This window comes from Saccostrea echinata, unplaced genomic scaffold (genome assembly GCF_033153115.1).
Source record: "Saccostrea echinata isolate AGI-Se365-2 ecotype Australia unplaced genomic scaffold, CSIRO_AGI_Sech_v1 ptg000009l, whole genome shotgun sequence".
Taxonomy (NCBI): domain Eukaryota; kingdom Metazoa; phylum Mollusca; class Bivalvia; order Ostreida; family Ostreidae; genus Saccostrea; species Saccostrea echinata.
In genome coordinates, this window is record NW_026889758.1 from 48545653 (window position 1) to 48564371 (window position 18719).

Sequence of the window (18719 nt, forward strand, 5' to 3'; positions counted from 1 at the left end):
TTTTGCACGTCCATTAATTCACCTGTTGATAAAATTAATTAAGTTGCTGAAATGTATTTGAGATTGAGCAAATTTGAAATATTCTCAAGCATTATTATGATATCAACTATAGTCACAGTATTTGACATATTAATCCCTAGCTTACTTTTCTTATTTAAAAATCCCAGTTTTACCGTGTTTGTGCGTTAATATGCATCCGGAAAATACGGACAAGGCTATTTAGTCTCTTTCGTGAAATTGAAAAGCGTTTTGATGATTCGGGTACCTGTTCGGACATGCTCTGGCTTTTTTAACCAAATTCTAAGGAAAATTGATGAGACTCTTCATTGACCTTTTGCACACTGACAGCCGGAAACGAACCCAAAATGGAATGTTTCTGCTAAGGCAAGTGGAAAGGATACATGTTTCTCGTTCTAGGCCCAAGCAGATGCATTCATACCATAAGATAAGTAAGTACATAAATTTTCACCCACCTATTACACATGTCTTTTAGTTATATACGGAAGATAATGGTACTTCTGAGTTCTGTGCCCGTTACTATGGGCGATTGAGATGCTTTATTGGCGTCAGGGCTTATTTGTGTATTTTATGATAATCATAACATTATGTACAGTGAAGATGAATGTAATGAAGTAGGTGTGGCAGGATTGATATTCATACTGTGTATTATTTTCTGTAATATTCTCCAAAATAGATCAACTGGTGATGCAGATCATGTTTTTTAACATTAATATTGATGCTGCTAATTTGTGTTTTTGAGAATAGTCCAGTTCACACTTTGCAAAAGTTCTATCCCTCTTCAGTGTCAAAAAAAGATCAAAAAGAGAAGAAAGATGTTTCTCTCTGTATGCAACCAATTTAACAAACATTTGGCTGTGCTCTGATGAATCCACTATATGCTTAAAATGTTTTCTTTCAATGTATGGGTAACTTTATCCTGGGGCAATACAAAATCATACATTTTTTTCCCTGTAAAATACAAACCAGAATGCTTTAAAGGCTTATTTGATATTCTCTGGGGTTTTCCCTAGGGCTGCCACGGTTCCAAAATTTTTCGGGTCGGGTCGGTTCTGTAAGTTTTCGATTCGGTTTCGGGTTTTTTGGGTCGGGTATTTACATCTATTTTAAACCTTAATTTCATGAATTTAACTTGAAAAATCTTTATTTGTTACATTAAATTTACATTGAAAACAAGTCTTAACCATGCGAACGTCTTGACATCGGTGACTTGGCCTACTATTAGCCACAACCTGACCATTCCTGCTCGTTTTGATAATTATCTAATACTTCCGTGACAAGTGTTTTGTCATGGAATGAAGTAGATTTCAGTTGTGATGTTTATTTATCACTGTTCTTTGATTTCGACTCCATTTTTTGTTTTGAACAGACTCTAATATATAAACCAGACCCGAACCGAAATCCGGAAAAATGGAACCGGAACCGAACCGAACAACTTGGACCGCGGTTCTCGGTTATTTCGGGTACATGTGACAGCCCTAGTTTTCCCTAAAGATGGTGACCTCGGAAGATAACTTTTGAAAAGTGTGGATTCAACTTATAACCATTTTTTGATAGCAAAGTCAGGTGGTTTACCGTACTTTGCATGAGTTCAATAATCTTAATGTTATAGCCCTACTGTTTGAATAGTCTAAGTGTGTCTACATATACATAATATATATATAAATAATAAAGGAAGCAATCAACATTTGTTCCTTGCTTCAAATTTTAAGCCATTTTGACATGAGGACTTGTTTTCATAACATAGGCTTAGATTGGTGTTACATGTACCTTCTCCTTTATTCTTTGCCACATTTCTACTTGGGATATGAATTATACATGTACTACTCTAGGCTTACTAATGAATAAACTACTAGTATTCTTCAAAAAGAAATTTTTTTAGCTGCATATATTAGGTATCAATAAATATAATAATGTATGTAATGTTAAATTGTCTGATCAACATATCAGAGGATATAGTTTCAAACTAACTTACTTTAGTTCATTAATTTTTCTAGTCACTTGGTTACCTGGGCTGACAATAAAAGTAAACGTATAAAAACATACAACATATATATATATATACTGCAGTAAACTCATGGGCCTGTGATATTAAATGCATATTTTAACACCCCCCCCAAAAAAAAATAGTATATGAGATATATCCCTCTTTGAAATATCAGTGTTTGAGATATCAGTTGAAACAGACTATAATTTGGACTGTGGACTTGCTTTGAAGTATACCTAATATTCCACATATTAGCATTAAAGATATTAAAGTTTATTTGTATTACTATTTTTTGCAAAGTTTACATGTTGAAATAATGCCCTCTATGGTTCTTTTCCTTTGTTATGTTGTAAATGTAAGCATGAGATCACAAGAAATTCAAACATGAAAATTATCAAATTATGGACTATGTTTATAATTCCACCAAAAACATATTATCCTGGTTATCTGTAAACATCACCAAGAAAACTGAATAAAACATCTCAATGAATTGACAGAATCATCTACCCAGATATGCCTCCATCCATGCATGGAGTAAAATTAATACATGGTTGTAGAAAACCATTGCTATTTTAGTGAATATCCCCCAGTGGGCCAGCAGTACATGTATGAACTAATACGTCACACACTGAGATAGACTCTTGGTGTAGTAGTTACTAGTGAGTATTGATTGATGCAGCCCCTGATTCCAGTGTCTGGCTCTAAAGATATCTTGGCTTCCATGATGAAAGGCACTAATTACGCAGGTAAAATGTAGTATGTTATGTTGTTTTAATTCTGCAGTGACAGAAACATTCATCAAGGTTTTGTTGAATGTATGATCATGGCTCTTAGTTTAGAAGAATGGTTTCTTATGAGGGAGAAATGTTTTCTAGATTGTGAATACATCTGCTACTGTACAATATCTATAGGGCTATTTTTTTCTTGTGTTGTGTGAGTGGCATTAATAATTTATCCACTGTCCATTGCATTATGGAGGAGGATTTATGAGATAAATTTACCTGAAGCTCCATTTCCTTTCCTGCTGATGCTCATTAGCAGCAGATGTCAAAACATGGCTAATTAGCTTGGGTTTAAGTAAAATAATGGATATGAATTGTCTCAATGTTAAAGTTGTCAATTAAGGCTAGTGTGGTGTTATAATTAATAATTTCATATCTGCTGATACATGTCCACACAATAAGCAAAAGTTTTTATTAGCAATTAAAACTTGGATTAATTAAAGAGCACAAGCCAATACAATTAATCCCTTATTAGATTAATTATCACTTACATGTAATTTAATTAACAATTAAAATTTTATAGTAGCTAGTACACATAAATATCAAGAATCAGAAATTTATAAAATGTACAATACAGTCATGTATCATATTCACTCTTAATAAAGAAACCTTAAGTTATAGTTAATATTGGGGTGGTGGGGTGGGATGGATGGGTGGGATATGTGTTCATGAACTTAATTAAGACACAAAATATTTTTAAAAAGCAGGTATGTTTGATGGTGAAAGAGATAGGTTAGACTTATATGTCAATTTATTGTCAGTGATTGAACTCTAATTGTTTTTAAATATGTGCAAAAATAATAAAGCACTATAGTTTAAATATAGTTACAGTCAAACCTCGTTATCTCGAACTCAATGGGACTGATAAAAAACTTCGAGATATCAGGGGTAATATACTTAAAGAATTAGTGGTGGGGACTTCCAAATCACTTCAACATATCCATGGTGTTCGAGATATCAGTGTTCGAGATACCAAAGTTCAACTGTATACAAATTCTCTTCTTTATGATTACTGTATATTTTGTATTATCTTGTCAGAGATGTGTCATGCTCAATAGAGTTACTTTTCAGTCATCTTCTCCATTAACAAAAGAACTCCTGGCGTAGCTTTATCAAACTCCGTAAATAATAAAAAAAATCTCATCCCATACACAAAAGTCAGCAACTCTTCCCTAATCGTGACCTCGATTTTCAGCGTGACTGACCAAACGTTGAACACAGTTCATCTCTCTACTTAGCAAATAAAGCTAATGTTGATTGACAGCCACAGCAAACCTTATTAAACTTACTATAAGCAATAAGTCCTGTTCCACGGAATTGTAATATAATCACAGCGTAGTCCTCACAGGGATGCTTATTTGGCTAGAACAAATAAGGAACATTATGCTTTAGGAGGGATGGTTTTACGGATATACTGATGCCATGTGTTTGAAATACTGTTTAAGAGCTTTTGCTTTAAGTGAAAATCTTGATATGATCATTGTAGTGATTTTTATGCCCCCGGATCGAAAGATCCCAGGGGTATATTGTTTTTGTCCTGTCTGTCTGTTTGTCTGTTTATCTGTTTGTCTGTCTGTCTGTCTTTTGTCAACTTTAACCTTGCCCATAACTTTTGATTGGTTGGAGCTATGACTTTCATATTTCACATGTGTATTCCTTGTGACAAGACCTTTCTTTGGGTACCATCATATTTGACCTTTTGACTTTGGAGTTTGACCCACTTTTGCAAAATTTTATGAGACTTTAACCTTGGCCATAACTTTTGAACAAGTGGTGCTTGGGGTTTCAAACTTCACATGTATATTCCTTGTGACAAGACCTTCCTCTGGATATCAACCACTTTGACCTTGACATAGGAGTTTGACCTACTTTTGAAAAACTTTAACCTTGGCCATAACTTTTGAACGGTTAGAGCTAGGGCTTTCATACTTCACATATGTAATCCTTGTGACAATACCTTCCTTTGGATACCAACCACTTTGACCCTTTGACCTTGACCTAGGAGTTTGACCTACTTTTGAAAAACTTTAACCTTGGCCATAACTTTTGAACGGTTAGAGCTAGGGCTTTCATACTTCACATATGTAATCCTTGTTACAAGACCTTCCTTTGGATACCAGCCACTTTGACCTTCTGACCTTGACATAGGAGTTTGACCTACTTTTGAAAAATTTTAACCTTGGCCATAACTTTTGAATGGTTGATGCTAGGGCTTTCATACTTCACATAATTATGTAATCCTTGTGACAATACCTTCCTTTGAATACCAACCACTTTGACTCTTTGACCTTGACATAGGAGTTTGACCTACTTTAGAAAAACTTTAACCTTGGCCATAACTTTTGAATGGTTGGTGCTAGGGCTTTCATACTTTACATATGTAATCCTTGTGACAAGACCTTCCTTTGGATACCAAAAATTTTGACCTTGACCTTGATGTTTTACTTACTTTGCAAAAACTTTAACCTTCACCATAACTTTTGAACAGTTGCAGCTAGGGCTTTCAAATTTAACATTTGTTTATCTTTTGGCCTGGATTTTGACTTGCATTTGAGAAACTTTAACCTTCACCATAACCTGCCATACGGGGGCATCAGTGTTTCACAAACACATCTTGTTTTTTTTTTTTTGCTTGATGCAGAATTAGATATGAATAGAAGTTAAACCATGAATTTTTTTTTTCAAAAACAATGAAATTGGCAAATTGAATAAAAGTACACAGTGCTCTAATAGGCTCTGTTCTTATGTCTGCAATATAATTACTGTTTTCATCTGTCCTTGGTCTCATAACATTTTCAGCATGTTTTTTCCCTCATAGAATAGAGTATGATATAAGAATTGTCCATCCCAATTTACCTACCGGTAATGATATAAGGATACTTTTTATAAAAAACTTAAAATGTCAAATTTTACAACCTTCCCCAGGCCAGCACATAAAGATTAATTTTACTTCTAATCAAACATGGTATTTGCATTTTGTAAGAAGATATAAGATCACTTTGTAAACAGTTATCAGTATTAAGTGTTTTTTTTTAAAGTAGAGCACACAACTGAGGGTAAACCTGACAGAGATCAAACTGCTCAAATGCACGTGTTCCTTCATAATTTCCATAGATCTTTAAATATTGATAATATCAAAGCTGAATATATGATGGAAGAATGAAGGTATATATTTTGTGAAAACTGTAGAAAGATAACATTGAAATTGAGAAGCTGTTGCTCTTTGAAAACAGAACTCAGAAGTACCCAGTAAACAATACTACTCTACCAGCTGAGCTAACTAGCCACTGGCAAATGAACCTGCCTGTAACAGGAGGTGAAAAAAGGGGCAGACCAGACCAGGATTTGAACATGGGCCCTCACAACTCTAGACAGGTGCTCTACCAGCTAAGCTAACTGGCCACCTGTGATTGAACCTGTTTGATCGCCAGATTTTCTCCTTTCCCTTTACACCTGATGCTGTTGACCACCCCTAGACTAGCAAGTAAAAGTCCTGCAAGGGAAAATTATTTAGGATTGCTGAGTGTCTTCAGGGGTGGTGACATTAAAGGAAGGAGGAATGTAGAAGGTTTGATGACCCATGACCAGATACCAAGTTCAGTTGGGTTATATTGCACCTGTATAGAGTTCGGGGGTCCTGAGTTTGGATCCCAGCCTTATCGTCATTTTCTGTCTTCCTTTTAACATATAACACGTCAGATGAAGATGATATGAAGTCTCCTTTTAAAATGTTGAAAGGATTTTAAATAAAAGACAAACTAAATTGATTAAGAATGATAATATTATTTCATAACTGAGAAAATATTCAGAAACTGATAGTTTTTGTTTAGCACTTTTCCCCATGGCACAGAATGGAATTATGGAAAAAACAGTGTTAGTGTCAGGACACATTAATCAATAATCATGATAATATAAGAAAGTTTGTAAACACGAACTTGCTAATTTCTGAATGCATTATCAATTAGGATTGTCTGTAAGAGATAGATAGCAAATTTATTGGTTGCACTTGAATATTGTAAATCTCATTAGTAGTATATCAACAAATCGCTCCTATATTCAAAAAAAAAAAAGAATATCGTACATGCAAGCTAAAGTGTAAAATGCTCATTTGGCAGTTTGGCATGATGCTACATGAGAAAGTTCAGAAATTATATAATACTCTTGTCTGAAAATTTGATGGAAAGGTCTGGTTGGAGATGTGGGCAGTGTGTTTTAGGTGAATGACTTGGAATTAGGGTCCAGGATCAGGCACTTGAAAGCAATCAATAACATTCACTATACAATGGATGTCTTGAGAATTTCCGCATGCACAGTGCTGTTATGATACTGTTACAGAACATTCTGCATTTCATTATTACATGCTTCTGCATCTGTGTTTTAAAGATATTTTCTGTAATGGTTCATGTACAGCACAGTTAGTATGAATGATATTGATTGGAAATCGAATTCCTGTTGAAAAGTTTTAATCATCGTCGCATTAGAAAAATTGCACAGAACAGTTTGATCATAGTGAGTCACATGTTGACAAGGTATATGTGAAAGAAGAGACAGAAATGACTCAGTGTCTTGCAGAGCGCATTAGTTATTGATTACCACACATTTTTCTTTTACACTTGCAGGTACAGGTAGCAAAATGGGTTAAACAACTACGAAGGTCATTTAAAGAAGTGGCCTGGTCGCTATGACAACATCAACAGCAGAAGATCTGCTCCAGGCCAATCAGATTGTTAAGGAGAGATGGAAAGTGGTGAGTTTTTGTACCTTTTTTTGGTCAGTTATACATGTAATATCATTACAGGTCTACCTCTCAAATGATGAAGTTGTTTTGGGGGATAAACTAGAATAAGCATTTTCATCTGTATCTGTTGATGCAAAATAAAGGAGATTTATGAATGCTCAGTGATTTGGATGCTGCATTTGAGCTACTTTTCATGCTTGATTCTGCTAATTAAAAAAATGTACCAAAGATGCTTTCAGTTTACTGCAAGCAGTAAACAGTAAACAAGTCAACTAGCACATATGATACAGTATGGACAATGTAATGCATGATTTGGCCGATGCTTCATCTGACCTATATTCCATACTTCAGCTAATAAGCATCTGAGTACAGTTTGTATGATGTACTTTCTGCATAAACCAATTTTGAACATCTGATTTATCAATGGAAGTTCTTTCTAAAATGCTTTTTCCCCCATAAAGTGCCATGTTTTGTGCCCTTGAGTATTTAGTCCCATTAAAACAGCTCTAGTGTTTAAAGTCAGTTAAATTGCTGTGTGAAGTAAATCAAAAGTTTAAGTCAATACCAGAGCTGGTTCCATTAAGTGCTTAGAACAGCTTTGGATGTTGCTAGATATGCATGAGCATTTCTCTTCGTGCCAGTTTTCTAATTTAGAATGTTACTGTCATGTTTCATTGATACTTGGCTTGTAGAATTCAAAGCAAATAGGATTCCTCGAAATGTAGTACAGCTCTGTAATTAAATGTGCATACAAAATCTCTTTGTGACATTTTTTGAATACAGTTTGTTAATTACATTCTTTGTTTCATGGTTACATGAAAGTCTACTCATTAAACTATTTATCACGAAATTTATGACATATAATCTGCAAAAAGAGTATGAATTTAAAATTCAACCTAAAATTGTAGAACAATGTCTCAATCACTTATCATATCATGCTTATTGCATGAAAATAATGAGGTGTTAATATTAATGGTTTCATTACAGTGGAAAATTCAAGAGGTGATGAATATTTCAAGAATTTTAAAATTGAATGAAATCTTGAAAATTTGGTTGCATAATGATTGCACAATTCAAAATGCATGAATTTGGGTACAAAGGAAGAATATTGCTGACAAAAATGCTTTAGCATCTTACATGGCTGTCTAATACAGGGTAGTATGTGAACTACATGAAATTATTGTTTTGGATTTTCAGGTTCGAAAAATTGGTGGAGGTGGGTTTGGAGAGATCTACGAAGGTATCGACCAAGTCACGAAGGAGTCAGTGGCTCTGAAACTGGAGTCTGCCAAACAAGCCAAGCAGGTCCTCAAAATGGAGGTAGCAGTCCTCAAAAAACTACAGGGTAGGTCATTTATTCTGTATGTGAATTTTATCTCTGGAAGACCTTTTCCTTACCAACTGGAGAGAATGTATTACATGTAGAATGAATGTAGAGTGTAGAATGAATATACACCAGTTTAAATTTTTACATGTCATTAATTACATTAAAATAATGAAAATATGTGCATGTAATAAAAGGTCCTGGTTTATATAACTTCATTGGAATTTATCTTTGTTTTCAGGACAAGACCATGTATGCCGATTCATTGGGTGTGGCCGTAATGAAAAGTACAATTATGTAGTCATGACCCTGCAAGGTAAAAACTTGGCTGAGTTAAGGCGGAGTCAATCGAGGGGGTGTTTCTCCCTCAGTACCACCCTCAGGCTGGGGGCCCAGATACTGAAGGCCATCGAGTCAATACATGAAGTAGGATTTCTACACAGAGATGTTAAACCTGTAAGTATAAGCTGATATAGCTTTAAGTATGGAGAAATCATTTCAAACAAGAAATTGAATGGATTAATTATTAACTTGACTTAACAGTACAACTAATGCCGTTTTTTCCATTAGAACTTAAAGCTCATATTTGTAAATTTCAGTCTAACTTTGCAATGGGAAGACTGCCTAAAGACAGTAAGAAAGTTTTTATGTTGGACTTTGGATTGGCTCGTCAGTACACCACCCCCACAGGTGAAGTAAGACCCCCCAGGGCTGCTGCTGGCTTCAGGGGCACCGTCAGATATGCCTCGGTTAATGCCCACAAAAACAAGGTACTAAATACCATTGAAGTGACAATACTCACATGTAGATTTCAGAACATTTATTAATTCTAGCTTTATTTGTTAAATTATAGATTACATATTATAGGAAATGATTGCTTGTTTTTTGAAAACATGCATATACTGTTTTAGATTATGAGATTAGAATGTGTATCTTACAAAAGATGTGACAATCATATAAATGTAACAATGTATTAATTAAAACAGTAGCTCAGCATATGCATTTCTCACAGTAGATTTATTTTTTTTTTTAGGAAATGGGCAGACATGATGACCTATGGTCCCTGTTTTACATGTTGGTAGAATTTCTAGCGGGTCAGTTACCATGGAGAAAAATCAAAGACAAGGAACAGGTCGGCCAAATGAAGGAGAAATACGACCACACTCAGATGTTGAAAAACATGCCACCAGAATTTAAAACTTTTCTGGAACACATCGAATCCCTGGAATATCATGACAAACCTGATTACTCACTCATGCATAACTTGTTTGAGCAGTGTATTAGACGGAAGGCAATAAAAGATAATGATCCGTATGACTGGGAGAAAATTTACACTGACTCAGTGGCTACCACCACCACTACTTCACCACCAATAGGGCTGAAAGCCACCACTGGTTTAGGGTAAGCATTTTGCTTGGTTCTCTATTGGGGGTGGGGGAGGTTAATAGATTAGATTTAAAGATATTTTTTTTTTGTATTCCCCATAGGTTAGATAAGCAAATTCAATGATTAAAAGCAATAATAGACACAGTCATTGCAGTTGCATCCCTATATCAGTCCATTATATGATGTAAATAATTCATCAAAGTATGTGGCATTTATAAAAACACTGAAAAAAAAAACACTGCATGCACATTGTCACTTGATGTGTGTCATGACTGACTCAAAGCCATTTGTTCAAGTTCAAGGTTAGTTTCAGAATAATGTATTATTTATGTCCCATTCATAACTTTCTAATGGAAAAAAATTGATAGTTGATATATCACACAAAGGTAACTTATGACCAAAGGGTTTTTCATGACCTTGAACCAAGGTCATTTTGACAAATTCGTGTGTTTTATGATCTTGAACCAAGGTAATTTTGACAAATTCAAGGTCGTTTTGAAAAATTATACAATTTCTGTTCTTGTCTCATCTTGTTATGGAGAAACTGAATTGACACAAACATTTTTTATAAGCGAAGGTTATGTTAGAATCTTGATCCAAGGTCATTTGGGGAAGTTCAAGGTCATTTGCAGAAAAAGTATATTATATGAGTTTGTTTATCATTAGAAATGGCCACTCTCAGGGCATTTGTGTTTATGAAATACATCTTGTTACTTCTGTTAAAGACCATGGACAGTCTTCATTTGTAGTCCGTGGTTTTGTGAGAAGCCAAGAAAACGAGGTTCAAGATTTAAAATAAATGCTTATCCCACAGACATATGAAGTATTTTTGACAAATCACATTTGCGTGTGAAAAAATTGAAACATGTTGTTACTCAGTTATCATTCTGGAGCAGTAAAAATTTGCTCATTCTCTTCACAAATTCTGACAGAAAGCTGCAAATGCCCAAATGTTCCATGCTTTTTAAAATATCTTAAAAGCAGGTATCTATATCAGTATGGGGGATGAATGATAAATTCTGAATCAATCTTTGACTTAATTTTGAAAATATATCAATAAATTTTTTTTAGGACTGTCTTTTTACCTAGATGACATTATGTGTAGTGTATTTACTATGTAACTTTGTTTAAACTTGACTGTTTAAAGTACATGCACAGTGGTGTCGTTATGAAAGCGAGTGGAATTTGATATGTGTGTAAAGAGATTCTATCTGAAGATCAGATCAATTTGTATTTAGATAAAATGAATTAATCATTTCAGCAGATGATAGATCTGAGTATTCTCTTGAGTTATTGCAATGACAGGCTTAACAACATCTAAAATAACCTTTTTACAACAGTATCATCTCTTTTTTACTGTTATTTTATTAAATACATATACTTTCTATCCCATTGTATGATATGATGAACAAAAACAGTGGATTATATTGTTGATGTAATTTTCAATTATTGATGAATGGTGTATCAGTTGAGCACTGCACATACGACCTTTTATTTCGCTGTCCTATATATTGATCTGCTGGGTTGAAGATTATGTTTGAAATTCTCTACTATAATTTACTGTGAAGTATTAAACTAGTCATGCACATAAAAATATACTGTAACACACCATGGGTTGGCATTAAGATATTTCAGCTATGTAGGTTGTTAAATTAATTGAGTGAACTGCTTTGAACTTTGGAAGAAAAAAACTTTCTTTGTTTTATTTTTGAAAACTTATTTTCCCCCATTTGTTTTATAGATTACATGGAGCCACCGAAGTCATCGATGAAATTCTTAGTGATGAAGAAAATAAGGATGAAAAGAGGTTAAAGGATGCAGATCTCATTATGGACAACAAGCATGTGAAAGACATTGACAATCGTTACCGAGAGGAGCAGGGTGACATAGTTCTTATCAAAAGTGATGATCCAAATCTCCGAGTGGATGAAAAACACCAAGTGGAGCAAATGGTCAAAGAGGAAACGGTGGAAAATGTGGCTGTGGAAGCAGAAAATGAACCACATGAACCAGTTGTAAATGAACCGAATAATGAAGAGGTCAAGGACAATGGCAGTAAACCTGCCACATCTTCTCCAACTAAATCTGCCCTCAAAACTGTTGATTCTAGTGTTCTTAGACTTCGAAACTCACAAAACTTGCCAGAAAGTGCATTTAAACCTATTAAGGAATCAGTGTCATTTGGTGATGTGAAAGAGATAGATTCAAAGCAAAAGGTTGGTGGTTCAAATTTCAAGGCAGAGAGGAGAGTGTCTATTCAGAACTTTGCAGAGGTTCACGAGGACATTGACGTTCGAGATAAGTGCAATAATGAACCTGATCCACTTGTGAGTCGTGCACCATTAACATTTGCTATGATGCAGACAGACGAAAAAACACCAGATGATCATCTTGATGAAAATGCAACAAGAGCTGCACCTTACACAGTTGCCAGTCAGTGGAATGCTTCTCAGTTCCCATCTTCTTCTGAAAGTCAGGGAGCAGATGAAAGTGAGGGGGAAGTAGGGGGTGCTAAAAATAAATCTCAACTGAAAAAATCTAAAAGATTTCAGCATAATACATTAATGGATGAAGAGGATATGAAAATGGATAGTGTTTTGAGAAATTCCCTTGTTTTGGCTGATGCAGATGGTCAGGACTGTCTGAGGAATTCCATGGTGTTTCTAGGAGATGACAGTGCTGCGCTGTCTGCAAATGAATCTGACAATGATAAAAAACCTGGAGTGAAAAGTAAATCAAGCTCTTTTGCTGAAAAATCAAAACATCAAGAAAAATCAGCTGCTACAAGTAGTCTATCACACAAATTGTCAGGCCAGAGTAAAATGCCAGAAAAGTTGGCCAAAGAAATGGATAATCTTATATGCTCCCCCCTCCGCAATAGTCCCACAAAACATTTATTTAAACCCAAAGAGAGTTTAACTGATTTGAAGAAATTAGCTACACTAAGTCACATAAAAACTGTCACCTCCAAACCCCCTGCACCTCAACCAGTGACAACAAAGAAGGACCTTGGAACCTCGGTAGACAGTCCTGGTCTTGTAAAACCAGCTCTCAAGCCTAAACCTAAACAGCTGCCAAATTTGAAGGTGCTTGTTGGATCTTCTGTTGATAAGATCAGTGATGAAGGAAGTTCAGTTGATGGTAATCGAAAAACTGCATCTGTGTCTAATGTTGATGTGCAAGTGAATAATAAAAAAAGGCTGGAAGAATTGGAGAGTAATTCTTCTTTCCTTTCTCAAAACAACTTTGCATCAATGAATCTAGTTTTAAATAAACAGTCACTGAAGCCTTTAGAAGAAAAGCCTGGGATAGCCAACTTTACTCAAGAATCTTCAAATGTAGGATCTTCTATAGATATTTTAGGTAGTAAATTAAGTAGTTTAGAAAAGAAACCTGAAGATATTAAAACTTCTGAAAGTGTTACTGTGACAAAAAGAGAATTGCCTTTGCCAACTTCTCATATTCCTGTACGAATTGACAAACCTGTAAAACATTCAGTGACAGATTCCAAAAGGACTGAAAAACAGATACTAGAGCCTAGTCAAGGAGAGGAAAATAATGCAAAAGAAACTCTTAAATTTGTAAAACATGGCCACAAAAAGTTTACTGAGAAGGAAATACAGAAGGCTGAAATGGAACACTTACAGGCTAGAAAGAAAATGTCTCCCATTGTGGAAGAGAGAAATGGTGAAAATGCTTCAAAATCCACAAAAAGTGGGGAACAGGTGCCTTCTAGCACAAAGTCAACGAGCAGTGAACCATCTGTTGGCAAAGAAGAGATAATAGTAGTTTCTGAAGAGAAACACCGGGTGGAAAGGAGACATTCTTTTAATACTGACAATAGACCTTCTTCTAGTCCATTAGAGAAAAAATCAACACCAAATTCAAGTCAAACTGATTTGCAAACAGGGGCAAAAGGTTCTACTTATGCAGAGAAAAGTCTTTCTATTGTGGAAAATAAAACTGCAAGCCATAAAAAAGACTCTGGAATCAAGAAGCCAGTACGGCGTCGTTCCTCCTCTGCTTCCAGGATTTCTGACCGCACTGCCAATGAACTCCGTGAGGCCTTGGCATCAGTTACCCCCATCCCACCGGAGACCGACCCATCAAAAGTCCCCAAACCCCCACCTGGTGCTGCTCCCAAAAACATTGTGTTATTGAATGCAAGGTAAATCTTTGAAATTTCACCTTCTTTTTTTTTTGAAGAGTGTAGTGGAATGTTATAGGCATTATTTGTACCCATATTTTTATATGCAATGTACTTCTCTTTCAAACAAAGCTGCACAAAATGAATGAAATGTTTAGATTTTTCTTAAAAATTTGTAGGCATCAGACATGCACAGAGTATGCTAAAAAAATCTTCAATTTATTTTAATACATTATTTCATTTTGCACTTTATGTGTCTTTCTAGTGGTTGGTAAGTAAATTTCTATCAAAAGTATGCTTTATGAATATTTTTCATAGCAATTCATTTAGTTTGTTTTCTTCTTCATTGGCTTTGGTTCTTTTGCATGTGTTTTTTATTTGCAGGAGGCGCCGTTACAAAATGGCTTCCACCAATACCAGTCCTAGAGAGCCGTCATCACCACGAGCCCAGTAGGAATAACTTCCCTTCATCACATGTTACTTTATACACATTTTGTTTTGTTACTCTGCTGGAAGCCATGTTTAAAATTTTGGTTGTGCATCTCATAGTTCTATGCTTCAGTTTATACCCGTGATTCAATGGTTGTTGTATGCATGCATATCATTCACATTTATATATGAATATACATGTATAATATTAAGTATTTGGATCAAATTTATATGTTGTAAAATTTTTAACATTAACTTCTCTCCATCTTTATTCTTTTCACCGTCCTTTGTTAGTATTGAAATTGGCATACTGATATACCACTAGTAGTGTTCAGAATGGGTTTCTTACTGAATTATATAATTTTTAAGGAATATTACATCAGTCCTGAGAGTGGCCTAATAGATCTTATAATACATGGTATATTATTTGCTCTTTGGTTTTTACAAATTCATCATCATTTTAGTTTATTATAGATCTCTAATTTTAATACATGTGTGTTGTAGAAAACAGTACTTTTTTCATATTTTTAAGATTAATGATGGGGATATTAAAATCAAAGTTAATTTTCTTCTTGGATTTTTCCAGGTCTATACATGGCGAAATGAGAAATATGGCAGAAATTGAGAATTCAATTTAATATCTCACTGACTGATAGATTCTTTCCTCAGTGTTTTAAGTTACATTCAAATATTCATGCTTTCAAAATTAAAAGTTTTTGAAGGTACACCCAGGAAATATTTTTTCAACAAAATTCTAGTCGAGTGTTTACCATTCATTTTCATTGCTCATGATAACAAGGCACAACTTACTTTGAACATAATTATATCATCTATAGTGTTGTGAAGGAAAAAATTCTACCTCTTACTTTTGAAAGCAATTTGTTTTGTTTTTGGCCTGAACACAAAGTGCAGCACAACATTAGTGTTTTTATATGTTGTTGCATGGTGAAAAATGAATTTGTGATCTGTGTGCTGTTAAAAATTTCCATGCTTTGTTTATTTGTTGATGTAATGTTAAACTTAATTTCTCAATTTAATACTGTGGAGTCAATTCGTTTCGGAGGGAGCCAATTTTTTTGCAGAGATCTTAAAATTTACAGATTATGGGGAAAGAATTTTTTTAGGTAAACATCTTGCTAAGAAAGATAAAGGCTTCATATTAATTTTTGTGGAGTTGGAAATTTATGGTCAAGGGTACTTAAGGAAATTGAATCCTCACAAAATAAAATGCTTCCACAGCTAGTATTTCTTTTTTTAATTTGAAAAAAGCATCACCTCTAATGATAAATATTCCAATTCACCAAGTTTTATTAGTATTTCTCGGTAACTATTATGCATTGTAATTTCTTTCACAGCAGTGACATTCCAGTACTTAAAAGCAAGCCTGCTTGGAGATAGATTGCAGAACTTTAAAATTAACACCACCACCTATCATCCACCCCATTTTTAGGGAAATTAGTTAGATCTTTGTGCCATACATTGAAAGCTGCTGTTTGGTCTATAGTATATAGGCATGATAGGAAAAACAGATGTGCTTCATAAAATCATGAGACCTTTTTTAAATTTTTGGGGGGTCAAATTTATTGTAACGGTGTGGCAATATTAATTGTTCTTGGCATAATACAATGCAATAAGAACGTATTTGTGACCTGCAATGCTTGGAATTGTGTACATGTATTTTGTATCTGATGCAGCTTGATCTAGCCTTGAAATTGTTATGACATTTTACTGCTTTAAATTCATGATGTAAATGCACTTTGACAAACTGTTGAAAAGTCAAAAGATCATTATTTTGCACTAAGTACTAAAGATTCCTGATGATACTCATGTAATGCCATTTCTCTTCAGCTGAAATTGCTGAAAAATTTTTAAAAACCAGGTAGAATTTTTGGAAATGTTGAGCAATATTATGTATGAGTGAAATTGCTTTGATATAAAGTATGAATAGACCATGTTCTTAACTTCAGAGGTAATCTTTGAATACTGAAGGCAGTATGTCATGCTCAATTGTTATAGACACTGGGATACGTATTGTGAATGATGTGCAAGAAAGCCTGTTATTGATGTTTGGCAGCATTGTCAAGATATCGAGAGAGACCATGGGAGTAATTATTCTTTTGAATTTATGACTTTGGTCTTTACATTTGTGACAAGGTTTTTCAAACTGTCAAAAAATTAAGAAAGTGCTTGTTATTGATACCTCAGTTTTATTTATTTTGAGGAACTTAGTTTTTATTTTATGTGAATGTGTACGGTGTTATTGTACAACATATACATCAGTATATGAGCATCTCATTCAGCATATATTCATGTATTGTGATATGTATGTAGTTGATTTTTAACCTATATTGATTTATATTTAGATTATATGAATTTTTGCAGGTTGTCAAGGAAGTATATGAATTATCAAGTTATGTTTTGTTACAATGCATTTCAGCATGCTATGAGTGGTGTCATGAAGTTGAAGGTTATTTATTCAATGTAATATGCATGGTGCCCCATGACATCAAGGAAGTAATGTCTGAAAATCTGAACGTTCCGCTAATTGATGCCCAAGAATTTAATGAATTTTTATAAAGTACACTAGCATGTTCTGCACATACTAAGGATACATAGATTTCCATATGATCCTTTATGAAAGTTAGCTTTTCCCTTCTAGAATTCCTTTATGTCTTTGTCTATCCACGTTCAGTGATTTCTTGTGAATTTTAAAATTGACATTTCTTGGAAAGAAGGATAATGTACATGTATTCAGTTCCGTGGCTATCATAAAGTACATCATTTAAATGTCACCCTTCATCTCTCAGACACCGTGATATTGTTTCTGCTTTTTGTAAACTTTATTCTTGTTAGAATACTTCATTACCCATTAAATGGGGTGAGCATTATTTTCAATATGTACTTAACACATTTGTTATGTCAATCAAAATTTTTGTTAATAAGTGCTTAGAGGTAAATCTGCTCCAAATCAAGAGTTGATTGGAATGGATGGGTTTTAAAGAATGCAAGTTATATATATGATTTAAGTATTACAATAAAATAAGCTCAAAAATGAATTTTGCTTATGTTTTTTGTTCACATTACATAAAATACAACAGTTTTTCAGATTATTTTGAACAATTTACAAGCATTCACAGTGTGCTTACATTTCCGTCTGTATGTCTTCATCAAACCCATATATATATATATATTTTTTTTTTTACATACATTTTCAAAAGGCCAATGGGACTTAATGGTTATCTGAGAATTAAGCAGCAACTTTTTTATGCATATTCATGAAGCATTAGATCCCTACTGGTCACAAGCTTCTGTATTTCTCTGCAACATATTCTTGGATTAACAAAATTATCACCTTAATGGGGGTTTCTCTTCTGCTGATCTTGCCTTCATCAAAGTTTCCTAGAATCAGGTGAAACTACATCTTTTTATTTCCTTGTTTACAAGTTGTGGCCACAAGCAAAATTTCATGCTTTCATTTCAGAGGAAATTGGTAAACACAGGGTATGTCTGCATGTCTGTCAACACTGTTAATGATGCAGATAGGCTAATACCTTTTAACCTACAAGTTTCATATCTTGCAAATGGCAGAAGATGGTAAGAGAGAGACACCTATGGATTTGGAGGTCAATTAAGTTGTCAATATCAAAATTATTGATCGGAAGGATAAACATATAGGTGCTAAGTATGTTCAGTTTCTTATCCTCATAATTACTACAATTTCTTTTGTGCTCATGATTACTACATTTTTATATATATTTAGATTTCAAATGGACAAGTTAATGTCAAAGTTCATGGTTATGAACTAGCCTGACTTCTTGTAGGAGGATTAAAATTGAAGTGTTACGGACACAATGATTGACAAATTGCAATTATTATTGCCTGTTTTTAGAAAATATAGTTAAACACAC

The 18719-nt window shown here is 34.2% G+C and overlaps 1 protein-coding gene across 2 annotated transcripts; it reads left to right on the plus strand.

Annotated features, from left to right (window-relative positions):
• Nucleotides 1–354: 354 nt before the first annotated feature.
• Nucleotides 355–17867, plus strand: LOC133182968 (serine/threonine-protein kinase MRCK beta-like). 2 transcript variants are annotated; one of them, XM_061317872.1, is made up of 9 exons: nt 355–449; nt 7407–7534; nt 8723–8870; nt 9091–9305; nt 9449–9619; nt 9883–10250; nt 11977–14403; nt 14767–14832; nt 16167–17867. In XM_061317872.1, exons 2-9 carry the CDS (start codon nt 7469–7471, stop codon nt 16207–16209), a joined length of 3504 nt encoding a protein of 1167 aa, XP_061173856.1. In that variant the 5' UTR covers nt 355–449; nt 7407–7468; the 3' UTR covers nt 16210–17867. The 2 variants fall into 2 exon arrangements, with proteins under 2 accessions (XP_061173856.1, XP_061173857.1); XM_061317873.1 differs by lacking the exon at nt 14767–14832.
• Nucleotides 17868–18719: the final 852 nt, after the last annotated feature.